At 39.0% G+C, this 16490-nt stretch overlaps 1 protein-coding gene across 2 annotated transcripts; it reads right to left on the bottom strand.

Annotated features, from left to right (window-relative positions):
• Nucleotides 1–8654: 8654 nt before the first annotated feature.
• Nucleotides 8655–16146, bottom strand: LOC133708159 (receptor protein kinase TMK1-like). 2 transcript variants are annotated; one of them, XM_062133611.1, is made up of 10 exons: nucleotides 16013–16146; nucleotides 13694–13783; nucleotides 11227–13145; nucleotides 10383–10465; nucleotides 10256–10307; nucleotides 9869–9936; nucleotides 9560–9613; nucleotides 9087–9166; nucleotides 8879–8950; nucleotides 8655–8685 (listed from the first exon to the last, which is right to left on the bottom strand). In XM_062133611.1, exons 2-3 carry the CDS (start codon nucleotides 13750–13752, stop codon nucleotides 11249–11251), a joined length of 1956 nt encoding a protein of 651 aa, XP_061989595.1. In that variant the 5' UTR covers nucleotides 13753–13783; nucleotides 16013–16146; the 3' UTR covers nucleotides 8655–8685; nucleotides 8879–8950; nucleotides 9087–9166; nucleotides 9560–9613; nucleotides 9869–9936; nucleotides 10256–10307; nucleotides 10383–10465; nucleotides 11227–11248. The 2 variants fall into 2 exon arrangements, with proteins under 2 accessions (XP_061989595.1, XP_061989594.1); XM_062133610.1 differs by having other exon boundaries at nucleotides 11253–13145.
• Between the last annotated feature and the right edge of the window lie 344 nt (nucleotides 16147–16490).

The following is a 16490-nucleotide window of genomic DNA, read 5'->3' as shown; positions in this document are numbered from 1 at the left end:
ACAATTTGTTGGTTGGTGGTGAACCATTTTTCATGCTCAGGATTTGGAATGGTGGCAACAGGTGTGCCTTCACTGGCAGTGGTGGTGATGGTGGCAACGGGTTCAGGAATAGACCTATCTACATAACCCCTAAGCTTGGCACCATAAAGGTAAGGTTTAAGCTGACAGAGCCAAACCAGGTAGTTTGTTTCATTGAGTTTGGTAAATTGGGCGGAGATTTGGGAGGGAGGATTAGAGGAGGAGGAAGCCATGAGAAAGGAGGATGAAGGAACTGGACAGAAGGAGGAACACGACACAGGAGGTAAGCTTGACACCCTAAACTTCTGATACCATGTAGAAATTGATTCTCATTGATTTGTGCAATTACATTGTGTACAATATATAGGAGTATGTATTGACAGTTTTACATGAAGCAATAAAACTACATTAACAACGATATCAAAACTGATGCAGAATATCAAAACTAATGCACAACAATATAGCCATATTATTAGCTATTCAATGGAGAAGATTAATTGAGTGTCTTTAACATATTTAAATGCCAAATCCAATTCCAAACTTTCAAAGAAATCTGATGGTAACCATTATTTGAATTTGATCACCGGTAGGATCACCGAAGCTACACGTAAATGTTAAAACTTCAGACCTCAGCCTCACTGAGTAGGTACGAGAGTACGACTTGCTTATGGGAAAAGCTTCTTGTTGCGTACTCAGAGAGATTTAATTAACTCAAAAAATAGTAAAATACTACACATTTGCCGCCAACTAGTCATCGAAAAGATAAACCTAGCTAATGCCTAAAATGTTGGCAACACACTTTTTTTTTTTTTTTTGCCACTTTCTGCAGGTTTTGCCTTTTTGGAGCCACAGATTTCTACTTTCAGTGTGCTTTGATTCGGGAAATCTAATAAACATCATGGTAGGATCTTCTTTTTGGAACTTTGAATGAGACTGGATTTCCTTATGAAAAGGTTAATAAGCCTCAAAGGGTGGGGCATCTGGCAATTCTTAAAGTCTGGAAAAATTGAAAGGGATGCAGCCCTTCAATGAATTGCCAACCTGCCTTCTCAATACAGCTATACTAAATATCACCATTGTTGGATTCTATTTTACACCAAAGAGTTACATACTACAACTCATTTCGGGCAATCTCTTGCCCAATACTATGGCACAAGTGTTTAACTTTGCGACCCAGTAACTATAAAAAGTCGAAGCTCATGCAGAAGAAACCGAATGCCTGAATCAACTGTTCACCTCACAAATCCCATTTAGCAATTTCATGCTCAAAGACCTTGCTATCTTGCTATCAAGATTGATGACAACACCCTCTCCTTCATCTACCTCTCTCCAGGCATCAATTTCTATGCCCATGTGCCACCTTGAACTCTGCTCACCCACTTCAAGCACCTGGACGTCAAAATATTACACCATATTAAAAGGGGGTAAAGAGTAACAAAAAGAGAGGCAATCCTCAGTGCATTTGAAGCGGATTTAACGTAGCCTAGTAAAGCAGCTTAATCTATAGGAGATGTATACCATAAATGTAGCCGCAAAGCCAATGGTGTTAAGGGAACACAAAACAGGATCAGAAAAATTAAATAGAACCTGACAACCTGTTGGCTTGTTCTTCCACATCCATTACTGAGCAGCATGAAGCCCCTGGAGCAGAAATAAACAAAAAATTAATTTCTGATGCACAAAAGAAACCAAGGTCGTAAAATTAGAAAATCAATACCAGTTGGAAGCGAGGATCACTAGCTGAACTATTTGTTGGGGGTAACCTTGAAAATCCGAAGTCCTGGAGACACACAAGACAAATAAGGAAAACAATTACACAGGAGTATAATACTATATACTGAGTATATAGAATGTGAGTTTTTTTTTTTTGAAGAATAGATAATTTCATTACTTATCCATGGCCAGAAGGCACATAGATCAGATGTTGTCCCATACCAAAATCATAAATGGCACAAACTACCAAGCAAAAGATAGGTGACTCACTGTTAACACATACGCTCACTTATTGAGCCTAACAACAAAGAAACAAAATCTTCACTACTGACCTCCCTTTGAACAGTAACCTAGTCGCCTAGAGACCTCAATTGGTGTACAACTAGAGAAACTAAGATAAAAGTAGTAGCAAACCATACTTCTAGTATTAGGCAAGAAGACTAGGAAAGATTAAATCTTTCCTTTGCCCTTGTCTCTAGGGCTAGGAACAGTACCAATAGCTGTAGGATCTTCATGAAGAGGTTTGACGTCATCATACTCTTCAAAGCAAACCAGGGCTCGATCAAAACACCAAACTCCACCTTGGAGTACCTTGTTGCGATCACGCACTGGTTCAAAGGAGAACAAGAATAAATCTCCAGCCCGTTCCTAAACCCTAAATTCTGCCTTAGGATCAACCGGCTTGTGGGTCAGAGGTTTTCCAATCAGAAAAGATTGGGAGGACCTGTGAACGGGGCCACCACCAATCTTTCCTAGGTCAGGAGCGCTGCCTCCTTCAGCAAGGGCAAGGGAAGCAATGAAGCTTGCTGTGACAACATCAATGGAAGCCATCGGATGGAAAGAAGTCAAGAAGAGAGTGATAGCGAGAAACTAGGAAGGAGGCTAGGGCGCTGTTGAAGACTAGGTTGAGAGGAAAACTCTCCTAGGGTTTTTTTCTTCTGACGATTGAGTATATAGAATGTGAGTTGTTCAGTATAACGACCTGAAATATACACGTAATACAGAACTTTGTCACATGGAACTCAACCATACTAGATAAGTGATACGTATAGCACCTAGCAACAACTTGGTAAAGCATAGGAATATCTACTGTTCAGACTCAAAAAGAAGACAAAATATCCAATTTGGAAGTCTGAGGCACTAATTCAGATAGTGTGAATGTGTGACTGTTGCTGTTGCTATCACCATGTCATTGCAAATATCTTTTGAATATGAAATTTTTGCAGTGAATCAGAGATTTACCTGAGCATTTTGTTGGCCTCCAATTCCAGAAGCGTGGTACTGGAATTCAGAATTAATGAGTTAGTAATGAGTTTTGGCAACTAATCTTTTCATTTCAGAAAGCATGAGGAAAGACTGACAGTTGAAGACAAAGATGGCTATTGTGACTGAAGATTGGGCAGAGGCTGCGGTCGAAGATGAGATTGATGATGCATCTGTTGTGTTTGAGAAACTTGCTGCTGCGCAAATATATTTTGATGGAGTGAAGGGGTCTGAGGCTGCTAAACTGATGCTTTTTGATGGTGCTGTTGTTGCTCAAACAATGCAAGTTCAGCGGTTTTTCCCACTGCAAGTGCGTATTAGCAGCATCACTAAAATTGAATTCGAAAGGCCAAGAACAAGGAATCTTATTGACAAAATTATTACCCTCAATTCACCAGTTGCACTATTATAATAGTACATGTATCCATCCAGAGGTATGCTTTGTCCAAATACATTTTGCAGGAGTTATAGTCTGGTTTGTTACAGGTATAGCAGGTGCAACAGATGTGGCTGAAGGCACATAGATCTGCAGCTGGTGTTGTAGCGGGGTATTGGCAATTGTCTGTGGTACTATTCCATTCCACTGAGACTACAGGAACAAAATACTATTCAGCATATAATCTTAGAGATGGTGAAGAGGATCAGAAGAAAAGTCCCAAGAGTTGGTAAAGACTATCAGAAGCAAAAGAACATTCAAAAACATAAGCCCTCTATAAAATGCAAAGATGGTAGACTTAGTTTGACAAATAATTAACATATTAAGGTTAGTGTCCAATGCCTGACTTGCTTGCTGTCGCGGGACATGAAATAGCTTGAAGGCTACGATTTCGTTCTTCTGTCTAGCGGAAGTTCCTAATCTATTCTATCAGTACTACTAGCAGTAGCCATAAAAGGACGTCCAAGTATAACAGGGATCTTTCTGCTTCCTACATGTAAAACAACAAAGACTGATTTGTAGGAGATATATTGCTCTATTGATCAGCATAACATATATACAAGAATTCAGCTTGATTCTAGGATACAAAAAGGAAAACTATTCTAGCCCTATTAATGCCTAATAACATAGAATCAATGTGATGATTTAGAGTGAATGTGTTAAATGTTAACAGCTATACTCAAGCTAATTTTGCTCTACTTTCCAACACTCCCCCTCAAGTTGGAGAGTGGATATCCTGCACACCCAACTTGCGAATCATAAGCTCGAAGTCCTCCTTGCCAAGAGCTTTAGTCAGAACATCAGCCAGTTGATTTCCAGAACTCACAAACCGTGTCTCCACTGAACCATCTTGGATTTTATCCCTAATATAGTGACAATCCATTTCTATATGCCTTGTACGTTCATGAAACACTGGATTTGCTGCTATATGTAAAGCAGCCTTGTTGTCACAATAGAGCAATGTCGTTTCCTGGTGTAAAATCCCCAAGTCTTGAAGTAAATAACGTAACCAAGTCAACTCACAGCACGCTCCTGTCATAGCACGATACTCTGCTTCAGCTGAAGAAAGAGAGACTGTTTTCTGACGTTTCGACCTCCATGAAATTAAAGAAGGCCCTAGGAACACACAATACCCTGTAATAGACCTTCTTGTAAGTGGACATCCTGCCCAATCTGAGTCACAAAAAGCTCGTAGCCGAAGATCACTATTTGAGGAAAAGAACAAGCCTTGACCAGGAGCTGACTTGAGGTAGCGTACTACTCGCAAAGCTGTCTCCCAATGAGCTTTTCGAGGCTGATGCATAAACCTGCTTAATATATGAATAGGATATGTAATATCTGGCCTTGACACTGTGAGATAAATCAATCTTCCAACCAAACGCCTATACTTCTCTGGATCTTTGAGTAACTCAGTCTTATCTGACAGCTTTAATCCACGTTTCATGGGTGTGTCAACAGGGGCAGCACCCAATAATCCTGCATCTTTTATAATTTCTAACGCATACTTGCGCTGACAAATAAATATTCCTTTCTTAGATGCTGAAACCTCAATGCCAAGAAAATACTTTAAACTACCAAGATCTTTCAAACGGAATGTTTTATGCAAATATTTCTTGACATCAGCTATACTCACAGGATCATTGCCAGTAATTAATATGTCATCAACATATATCAACAAGACTGTAAAAGACTTGCCTTGCCTCCTGGTAAAAAGAGAGTAGTCTGCTCTAGATTGCACAAAACCAGCAGACCAAATAACTTCTGAAAATCTAGAAAACCACTGCCTTGAAGCCTGTTTCAGACCGTACAAGGATTTATGCAACCGACAAACCAAATGCTCCTCCCCCTGTCTCCGGAGCCCAGGCGGTGAAGACATATAAATTTCTTCATCCAGGTTACCATGGAGAAAGGCATTGTTGACATCGAGTTGAGAAAGAGACCAACCACGAGACACAGCTAAGGCAAGGAGACAACGGATTGTAACAATTTTAGCAGTAGGAGAGAAGGTCTCCTGATAGTCAATACCTGCCAATTGCGTGAAGCCTTTGGCCACCAACCTGGCCTTGTATCGTTCAACCGAACCATCAGACTTGAGCTTGACCTTGTAAACCCATCTACAACCAATTGGGATCTTCCCAAGAGGCAGCGTGGTAAGAGTCCACGTACCGTTGGCCTGCAAGGCCTCCAACTCGAAGCTCATGGCATCCCTCCATTCTGGAACAGTAGCCGCCTCAGAATTCAGTCGGTCACCACGACCGCCTCTGCTGCCGATCTGATTCGGCCGGCCGCCACTTCGAACTGCCATGGCAGCGGCGCTTGAACCGGACTTCGCTGCTGCAATGAAACGATGCTTTTCTTCTTGGGCAACGGCAGCATATGCTTGTCTGACACTTGGAAGGGGATTCATCAAGAGGATTTGACCGCGGGTTGCACTGTAAGTCGCATTTAATCCCATCAAGAACTGCATAAGCTTTTGTTGATCTGCCTGGGCTCCTTGTGATGCTTCTGAATAGGTTGCCAATTCATCCCATAAACTTTTCAATTTCGTGTAGTATGCTGAAACTGATTGTTGTTCCTGCCTGAGTGAAGCGATGTCTCGCTGAATTTCAAATATGCGAGGTGCATTGCCTTGTGAAAAACGCTCACTTAGATCTTCCCATACCTCATGAGCTGTAGGATAGTAGATGATACTGTCAGCAATTTCAGAACTGACTGTGTTAACGATCCATGAATGGACCATGTCAGTGCATCTTGACCAAGTTGCATATCCTTCTGGATCAGCTTCGGATGATGGAGCTTTGATTGAACCATTCACAAAGCCGAGCTTGTTTTTAGAATTAAGAGCCAATGTCATAGCCCTCTTCCAACCTGTGTAGTTGTCTCCATTCAATGGTTTGGACTTTGGAGACTAAGACCAATCCAGGATGATCTGAATGGTGAGTGAAGAATGGATTTGAGATATCAGATGTTGAATTATTGGACTTGCTGGGATTGGGTGGTGGTGATGGGACTGTATCACCAGCCATGGTGATTGTGATTTTTGTGAATTAGGCTAGAGAAGAGTCAGGATCGTGAGTCCTGCCCTGATACCATGTAAAACAACAAAGACTGATTTGTAGGAGATATATTGCTCTATTGATCAGCATAACATATATACAAGAATTCAGCTTGATTCTAGGATACAAAAAGGAAAACTATTCTAGCCCTATTAATGCCTAATAACATAGAATCAATGTGATGATTTAGAGTGAATGTGTTAAATGTTAACAGCTATACTCAAGCTAATTTTGCTCTACTTTCCAACACTACACAAGGTGCTGCTCGCTTTCTCTCAGCCACTAGTGGCTCATGTAGTGGTCGGCAATTCGGCATCCCTACATGCTCCTCATACATGGCCTTGAGCCTGCTATATTTACGGCTCAAGTTTGTATCAGCATCAGCCAGGTTTAATCAAGTTGATTGGCAAGAAATTGTTATCCCTGGGAGACATGCATGCAAAAGTTAATGTCCACCAGTTATGAGCCACAGTGTACATCCCAAGCCAAAACCCACCAAGGTAAATGCATAGTAAGTTCAAGTTTCAACTTCAGTTATTGCAATGAATCAAAATGACTGTTTCAGCAGTTGTTGAGTCACCGCTCACCAATTGATCAACTTAAGCAACTAAGGCAAGACCATGAAACAATAGGCTGAATAGCTCTGAATCAACAACTTCATGGTAGCACAGCTGGAACATCCAATTACCACATATTCATACAAAAGAAAAATCAAATCATAGCATCTAATTAGATACCTGCTGCTGTTTAGTGGACTGTGAAGTCTGATGCAATGTCAGACCCTGATTTGATGGTTGCATACTTGCATTTGCTGCGCCTGTTGATGAAGCTGCGAAAATGCCTGCTGCAATGATTGAAAGCTTGCCTTCAGAGTTTGTGTCTGTTGCGAGTTTGCGACAGCATCTGAGCTAACTGAGAAGGAGACTGCTAAAGCATTTGAAGCCGTTGCTGAACAGGAGCAGAAGGACATTGCTGTTGATTTGTTGTGGATATAGAATGAGATTTTAAGTTAATATTCAAAAGGGTTGGTAGTGCTGGAGCAGAAGATGCATTCTGCTGGACCTCAGGCTGAGAGGCCGACAGCTGTCCTCCCAAGCCATGTATTCTCTGTGATGGTAAAGCTTGATTAAATGGTGTTTGGCCAGCAGAAAGAGGAAGCTGTGGTTGACCAACCTGCCATGCTGTTTGTGTGAGTGCATAGGGTGCTGGAGTTTGAGGGTGCTGATGAAGGAAGGTGGCAAATGCTGAGATAACTGATTATGCTTCTGTAATGGGGATATTTGCTGATCCATATGTGGCATCGACTGGTTAAGATTCTGAAAAATCACAATCTGAGATCATTATTTTGGAATCTGGAATACAACATAAGTTCAAAGATCATTGTTTTGAGTAACATGCTACTTGAGATAAACTCCAGTATTCCATACCTGCACTATTGTTTGAGATTAAACTGCCATCACAAGCTGCCATGGCCACCCTAGAAATTTGGAAAGTAAATAATAAGCAGGGTTCTAAAACTATTAACAAAAAGCATGTAAATATAAAAGAAGCTAAACATCATGTCTAACACGAAAACAACACATAAAATTGGCACAAGTACATGCACCCTATTATAGCTTGAGGTAAAGATGCAACAATTTTTCTCGTGAATGCCAACAGATCAGATAATTTGCAAGTCAATCAAAAAACACTTGTCAAATACTAGATGACTTTTATAGGTGTGTAAATGAACCCGACCAAATATCCAAATTCATATCATTCACTATAAAAGACACAAAACCTCTAGGGAAAAAAACAAAAAACCAACAAATTATATCTTTGTCTACACTTTGAGAAATACAATCATGAAACAAATGGGCTTCAATTATTCTTACCGAAATAAAGCATCCCATGTCTCCAGACCTAGGAAGCAAATTGGTCCCAAAACCACGAATATCAGGATTGGGGGATGGCACCAAGTTTGGTGGACTAATTGGATGCCAAGCATTAGTTGAAATTTGATCACTCAAAGGATCACCAAAGTTAAGCACTGGTCTGCTTGGAGGAAGTGAACAGAAAAGTATGTAAATAACTACAATATGGAAATAAGGATAGAATGGACTAACTTCACCAAAATATGTAGATAATGGCAGCCAAATTACCTGACCCCTGGGCTTTTGAAACCGAGGACCACAACCTGGACCTCCAAAAGCAGGTCCCCTAAACAAGAGAAAACCCAGAAACAATTAGGACTTTTTTGGCCAACATTTAGGATATACCAAAATTTACACATCCAGCAAACAATTAGATGGAATCCAAAACTTATTCTTCAAGAAAATCTAACCAGTGCCTGAAGAATATAGAGAATCCTTTAAGAAAATATAAGAAGGCAAAGGCATGAAGAGGGAAGAACCTTGATTCTCCAGGCCTAGGCTTTTTAGGATCAGCAAAACAGACAGTTAGTGGTTGCTCACGAGTCACAACCCTGGGGCAAAAAAATAAATATGTCGCTTTAGTATTGAATAGCCTTGATAACTCGAACTGTACGTAGCATAATATTACTAAGTTAATATGAAGGAGACAAAATTCAAGAAAACCAAATGATAAAAGAAACTACTCACTCTCATAGTATGGCACCCGTTTCAACCATTTATTGCTGACAACGTCATATCTCGGTGGGAATACTTAACAAATCCACATCCTAAAAGACAAACTTATATTATTAAAACTGGAAATAAGCTAGGGTATGACTATTGTGGACTGACAAAAGAAAGAATTCAGTTTAAGTATCTGCAAAATCAACAATCCAGGCCATGCTATCTCAAAGACCCAGTAAACAAAGATATCTATCAACTCATCATTTCTCTACAAGATCTAATTCAATTTAAAATCATCACATATTCAGTGATCTGGAAATAATTATATGTGAAATATAATGCACATTTCTTTATGAGTATGAATAGAGTAAGGACCAGATTACAAATACATCAATGGATACGTTTTACCATACAAAAATATCCCAGGGCATAAAGCCTACCTTAAATTTACAAGAACTATCTCTATATTTCGAAATAAATAGGACAAGGAAGCATACCACAACTCTGCTTCAATTCATCACGCATGAGGTAAACATCTTCAACCAGATTATCTGCAAAAGGAAACCAGTTAATGATCTTGGCAACATATATAATTTTCTTTTTCTTTTTCAAAAGAACTTCCGATAGAATGAAGAGTGCATGCTTGCAGTTTCACAAATTGACCAGAAGTGTCCATCAAAGCAAAAATTCATATTATCTATACTTGAATGTAAAATAAGTTACTAATGAGAAACTCTTTCATCTCATAAAAGTATGCTGGAAAATACTAATACTAGAAAATAACAGATACTTTGCGTACAACATACTTCCTCAACTTGCTTTTCCGTAGGTTGTTTGTTCAGTGTCACCACAAACAGTTCGTACTCAACTGCACCTACCATTAAAGGAATTATCATAAACAACAGAAAAACTAGAAAAGGGATGATCATATATGTGTGCAAATCCAGAGAGACGATTCAAAAAAAATTTCCACTGCTAGTGGAAGGGTTTAAGAGAGCAAGTAGGATCAAGCACAACAGTGTTGTCTGTCTTTTCAGAAGTGAGTCGACACAACTCTAGAGAGATATTTGGTTGACAATTTCAGGAACATATTTAATATTTAGGAAGAAAGGTTTGTGAAAAAGGAATGCTGTCATTGATAAAATTTTGCACATAAGAAATGATAAAAACGTCCACGTCAAGATGACAATTACCAAGGCGTTCTTGTTCCCCATCAGCATATCTGACTTGGATAGGACCTACTCCCTGGAACACAAAGTGGGTGAATCAACTATAGACTAGTTACACTGACATTGAAAATCAAACAGTAAGAAAACTCACCCCAGGAAGAGTATGTTGATTATGCAAAGTTCTAATGGCCCTATCAGCTTCTTCTGATGTTGCATATTTAATAAAACAACAACCTGCATTTGCAACTCACACCCTCATGAAAATGTCACAGAGAAGCAGCTAGGTTCACATAGAGATATATTCACATTCAAAAAGCGTCAAACTAAGGTATTAAAACAAATATTTCAAAAGAATCAGCTATAATAACCATACAACCACATCACGCTATGTATTCCTAAGCACCTGCACACCCCAAAGAAGGGAGAACATCCAACAGGTGGACTTTATGTACAGTTATAAGTTCGCAAACCTTATGACACACCTATACCACAGACCCATAATTAAGCATCTCAAGATCATATTATTAGACAAGAAATAATTGTTCAAAAATCTATGAACTATGCTACTTTAACATGCAAATTTTACATCAACAATGCCAATTTTTACATCTACAGCATCTACGATTTGACCTCATTGACCAGCAGCTTCGTTGTATCATTTGAATCCAATTTTTTACCACAGAAACTAGGGGGAAGGTTTGAATCCAGAACAGCTTTAAATTCAATTCAAACATGACCACATGCACCTGGAGAAGGCAACCAGACGAATCAACACGATGATTATGAACACCCTGAATATAATACAGAATAAAATTCCAATAACCTGACAATGTTACAATCAAGCCATAACCTAAATTTGAAATTCAGTAAAGTTAAAACCATCCAACAATGCAATTAACCATCTGAACAGCTAAAAATATCTGAACATATAATTTTTTTTCTTTTTTTTTATTCAATGAAGGTAATTCATTCATACGAAGAAAATTTTAACGCACCTCCATATGCTGATAAATGACCTTACCGCTTGCTAGTTGATGCAGCCGAATCAATCCTCCTAAATGCTTCTTTTACTGTCAATCTCGGTTGGACTTCTTCAGGCTGTGGTGGCTTCCAGCTATCAATGAGCAAAGTAAGCACACCCAATACACGAGCAATGGAAGGCCTGCTATCAAACTTACGGTGGATGAAGTGCAAGGCCAATTCAGCAACATTAGCAATAGCTACCAGAGTTTCATTCGATATATCTATTACCGGATCAATAACCTGGCCAAGATAAGACTTGTTAACATACTCGATGATTTTCCCCTTCTCATCCCTGGTATTTAGGGTATCTAGGAACCATGTTGGCAAGAAGACAGAATCATTTACTTTTCTTCCACTAATGAGTTCCAATAGAAGTATTCCAAATGTATACACATCTGAAGTGTCAGATATCTTTCCATCAACACATTCTTCAGGCCAATAGCCTTGTGTTCCTGCCATGGGAGTCATAATGTAGTCTTTTCCTTCTGGCAAGGAATACACTAATCCAAAATCTGCAACTTTAGCCCGCATATTAGCTCCAAGTAAAATATTTGTAGGTTTCAAGTCCCGGTGGACAAGTATCTGGTTGGTTGCAGAATGTAGATAATCAACACCTTTTGCGATATCGAAAGCTATACTCAGTCTTGTAGGCCAGTCAAGAGGACTCAGATTTTCTTGTTTCCATTCGAACAAATGCCTTCTAAGAGTCCCTTGAGGCATGTATTCATAAACTAAAATCTTTTCGTCTTCATTCCAGCAATAACCAATGAGTGCAACTAAGTTTCTGTGTTGGAGTTTGGAAAGCAATTCAACCTCCGACTTGAACATATCTAAAGCATTACTAGCCTCCACTCCCGACCGTATCTTGTTCATCCTCTTCACTGCAATTTCTGTGTTCTCCCAAACTCCTTTAAAAACCTTTGCAAATCCCCCTTTTCCCAAAAGATTGGCTTCAGTAAAACTAATAGTAGCCATCATCAAGTTCTCAAGGGAAAACTGTTTAAGCGCAATAACATCAAGGGCTTGACTTGAATGCACATCAATGGCTTGACTAGATTGCGTGCTAGGGTTAGCAGTGAGCTCTACCACATTTTGCTCACCGGATGGGAGTTGTTTTTTCTTAAGGTAAAATATTAGACCAACAATCCCGATCACTACAATAAGCAGCCCACCAACACAACCAATCACTATAAGGAGCACAGCGTGATGGGAATGGCCAGTGTCCCACTTTAGATCCAGGTTTCCATCTAATCTAACACGAATCTTTTTCCCAAATTCAGGTACCCGACCACTCAGTTTGTTATTGGAAAGATCCAACACTCTTAGAAATTGCAATTCTTTAATGTCCAATGGTATAGTACCATTCAGCTGGTTATTAGACAAGTTCAATCTAACCAACCTTGGAAAATTGATGCAGGTGAGAACATCTATCGCTCCCCTAATATTGGCATTTGAAGCATGAAAATACTGAAGCTCCCCACAGTGACCAGTAATATTCCATGGTGCAAATGAATTATAACTGATATCTATGTCACTGAGGGCTGTGAGCTGGGAACTGAACAACTCTTCTGGAAATGAAGAGAAGTTGTTGTTTTGGGCTCGAAGAATTTCAAGCAACTGCAAACTATATAGGGCTGGGAAGGGTCCACTTATCTGATTGTAAGAAACATCTAGTGTCTTCAAATATTTCAAGCTTCCAATAGAGGCAGGCAGTGTTCCCGTCAGGTTTTGGCCGCTTAAATTAATCGATCCCACCATTCCATCCTCGTTGCAAGATATATTCAACCAACTGCAGTAGTCAGAACCCGACCAATTTAACCTGTTAGGACCGAGGCTTTGGTGGAGACCTTGCAATACTGATAGCTCCCGATCACTACCATATGCTGAGATCCTAATCAAACCAAAACAAATGCCATAATCAGACCCAAAGCCTTAGAGCAAGTCCACCCATTGAGGTTGGCTGGTCAATACTGTTCACTGCTTTTTGCCTTTCATTTCCATCATCTAGCTCACTGGGTCAGATACTGTTTACAAAATGTCACCGAATGTCAGTTGGCAGGTCACGATATTGACCCAAAAAGTGACCCAGAGTGACCTTTTGTGAATAGTATCCAATCAAGTGACCTAGATGGTGAAAATGAAAGATAAAATGCAGTGAATAGTATTGACCAGACAACTTAAACGGGTGGACTTGCTCTTAAAGCTTAATAGTGCTTAAAGTACTGCATGATGCATGTATATGATAAAAGTTCAAACCAAGCAGCCTGAGATTAATATGGCACTCATAACTCATAGCTCCCGGCCCGGCCCTTTAAGCCCGGCCCTAATTATATTTCTGTTTTTTGCCAATGGTTCATTTTTTAAGTTTATTGGTCTATGATGAGGTTTTGAATGAATCAAGCGAGTTCTAGTTTGTAAAAGATGATAAAAATCATTCACCTGTCTACAGCGATCACCAAGACCAAGAGGATGAGTGACATTGCCTTCTTCTTCATCATTCACTCTGTTTCTGAGATCTGAACCCGAAGCCTGAAACAAGACAAAACGGTCGCCACTTAATAAAAACTGCAATTAGGATTCAAACTAGCTTTTGAATCAAACTCATGAGAGAAAAAATATTTACTATAAGGAAGAAAGGTCGCATTGAAGGTGATCCCATATTGAAAATGGTCACATAAGGAGAATACAATGCTTGTCTTTAAAATACTTGTCATTCTGAGTATATAGAACTTGCATTTGTATTGTCTAAAGATTCATACACAGTGATGGTCTCATTTATGCAATCTTTGCAGTGCATTAAAGAGGTTGATGCCCCAATAGATCTATGCTTGCTTACATAGTTTTATGCAAGTAATACGACTCCTGAAGTCTTGATATGATCATCTGGTTTTCTATGTTCGGTTGACCTTGTTTGTCAACTCAGTGTCTATCTGAACACCATTTTGCCAGCTGAGCCTATGTTAAAAGTTTTATAGCTAGTTAAAATAAGGTGCTGGATTGGTTAAAGTGTGCACACAGTATGTGATGCGTATTACATCTGCCTTCACATGTCCCTAATTGATTTAATTATTTTAGTCTGATCAAAGATTAAGATGATTGGTGATGTTTGTTGTCCAGGAACAACTAGGAGCCCTAAATATGAAATTCCAAACGACACAATTATATTATGGATTATCTTCATAAGAAAAGTGTAAGTGATTCTGTCTTTGAAGTCATACCATATGGATATGCTTCATTTAAATTATATCACGAAGATTATAGGTACTGCAAATACTATTTTGAAGAACATCCATGCCTATCTACCAACTAGTTTTCCTAATTTGCCATCCTGTTATCTGTCTTGTTAAGCTACTTATTTTTGTTTTCAAATTTTTTTTGCTGTGTACTTTATATTTTGGTAAAGTGTTTTCAGTAGGAAAATATTGAAATTAGTCAGACAAACGAAAATGATTAAAAGGGTCTTCATTATACATAGTATCCCTGCGGTGGGTTTGGTGGAACACATAGTTGAACGGTTTAAAATTTGATGTTGAACTTGACCCAAGAACTGCTTTTGTAGAAATATTATCACTTCATCTTAAGAACTCTGTTAGGACAAAACTTTGTGATTGTAGCTTCAGTTTCTAACAGAGAAAGTGGAAGTAAAACTAGTCAAACCTTTTTTTGTTATTTGAGAAGTCAAATGTAAGGGTCAAAGAGTTGTTTTATGGGGCCTTGACCTAATACACAGAAGGCTTTCCCACTTGCACCACCAAGAGTTTTTTTTTTTTTTTTTTGGCTTTTAGTGATGACCAGAAAACAAACTGTTGAGTATGATAATATGATTATTGTAAATTTGAAAAGCTATCTGGTGCACAATATTCAGCATAGATGTTAACAGAGACAACTCTACTAAAACACTGTATTTTCTTGTTTCGTTGTCACTTACAACCAAGAAAAAAAAACAACCAGCTTATGGTAAAATGCACATTTGGTCTCTGAACTTCAATAGAAAATTTATAGAGGTAAGACTGGATTCATAGAAAACCAGAAAAGCCAAAGAGCACTCTTGCTCTTTCCATAAATTCCTCTATCATCGTTCAGCATAATGTCACCGTAAATTCAACATCTCCAATACCTTAAGCACAGTAACTACGAGGCCTCCCCCCACCACAACAATAAGTCAATAACAAAGCACTGCACACCGCCATCATAGTTGGGTGCGGCAATTTTACAAAAATCACCATACTCTCACACCCCTCATCAGTGTATCTAATATTGCATACAGTACCACCCCTCATCAGTGTATCTATATTGCATACAGTACCAACAAGGCAGTCTTTTGAGAATTAGGGGGTCCTCTTCATCAATACTCCCACCAGAAAATACAATTAATATCTTGATATATAATTATATCATGAAGCAAATTTATATATAACACTCAGCAAAAACAAACAAACACCCAGAGACAAATGCAGCAAAAGATTTAACATCTAAACAGTAACACCACTAAAAGCTTTTTCTTTTTCTTTTTTTTTTGGGGGGGGAGGGTCAAATGAAGTTCAAGACGGTCAGAGTTTATCTATAATTGCAATGCAGGCATGGAATCCTTCATAATCCGAAGAGAATGAGCAGCCTTCCAATGAAAAAAATAAATAAATAAAGACTGAATCTTGCGATGGTAAAAGTAAGTAATTGAAAGCAGAAGTGAAGAAGAGAGGATGAACAAGCAGAACCACAACAGGAATCAAAACAAGAGTCGATGATAACCTTACATACCTGGCAGCGACGAGAGGGATAAAGAGTTGATCGATGGATTTTTACTAGAAATTTAGGTCATGCATTGTCACTCAACAGGAAGGAGAGGGAGTTGAGAGTGTGCTACAGAGAAACAGAGTTGGCGATCCAGTCCGAGGTTGTGATTTCTAACTGAGAAAGTTGAAGTAAAAAGGTATTTCTAAATCTACCCAGCAAAGTTTTAAGTATACCCAGCAAAATATTTTCTTTTTATTACCTTTAATTTATGTTAAATTTAATCAACTGATTTGCCTAAAATGTCCTGAAAAACAATGTACCTAGCAAACCCAAACATACTCTATGACTCTACACGTCTCTACCTAGATCTTTATGCTTGTTCATCACTTCATTCCCATCAATCCATCATGCCCTACTCAGATTTCTGCACAGGCTCAACGGTGGACAACAATTCATGTAGTAAAAAGGAACAGGCCACTGCATTTTGAATCTTTGTTCAATT

This window comes from Rosa rugosa, chromosome 5 (assembly GCF_958449725.1).
Source record: "Rosa rugosa chromosome 5, drRosRugo1.1, whole genome shotgun sequence".
Lineage (NCBI taxonomy): Eukaryota > Viridiplantae > Streptophyta > Magnoliopsida > Rosales > Rosaceae > Rosa > Rosa rugosa.
Note: the sequence above shows the minus strand (reverse complement) of the source record. Positions and strands in the feature narration are given on the sequence as shown.

Coding starts and splice junctions, on each gene's coding strand:
- LOC133708159 (XM_062133610.1), bottom strand. CDS start 13,752: ATGATGAAGAAGAAGGCAATGTCACTCATCCTCTTGGTCTTGGTGATC. Junction 13,146..13,693: donor TTGGTGATCGCTGTAGACAG/GTGAATGATTTT, acceptor TGGTTTGATTAG/GATCTCAGCATATGGTAGTG.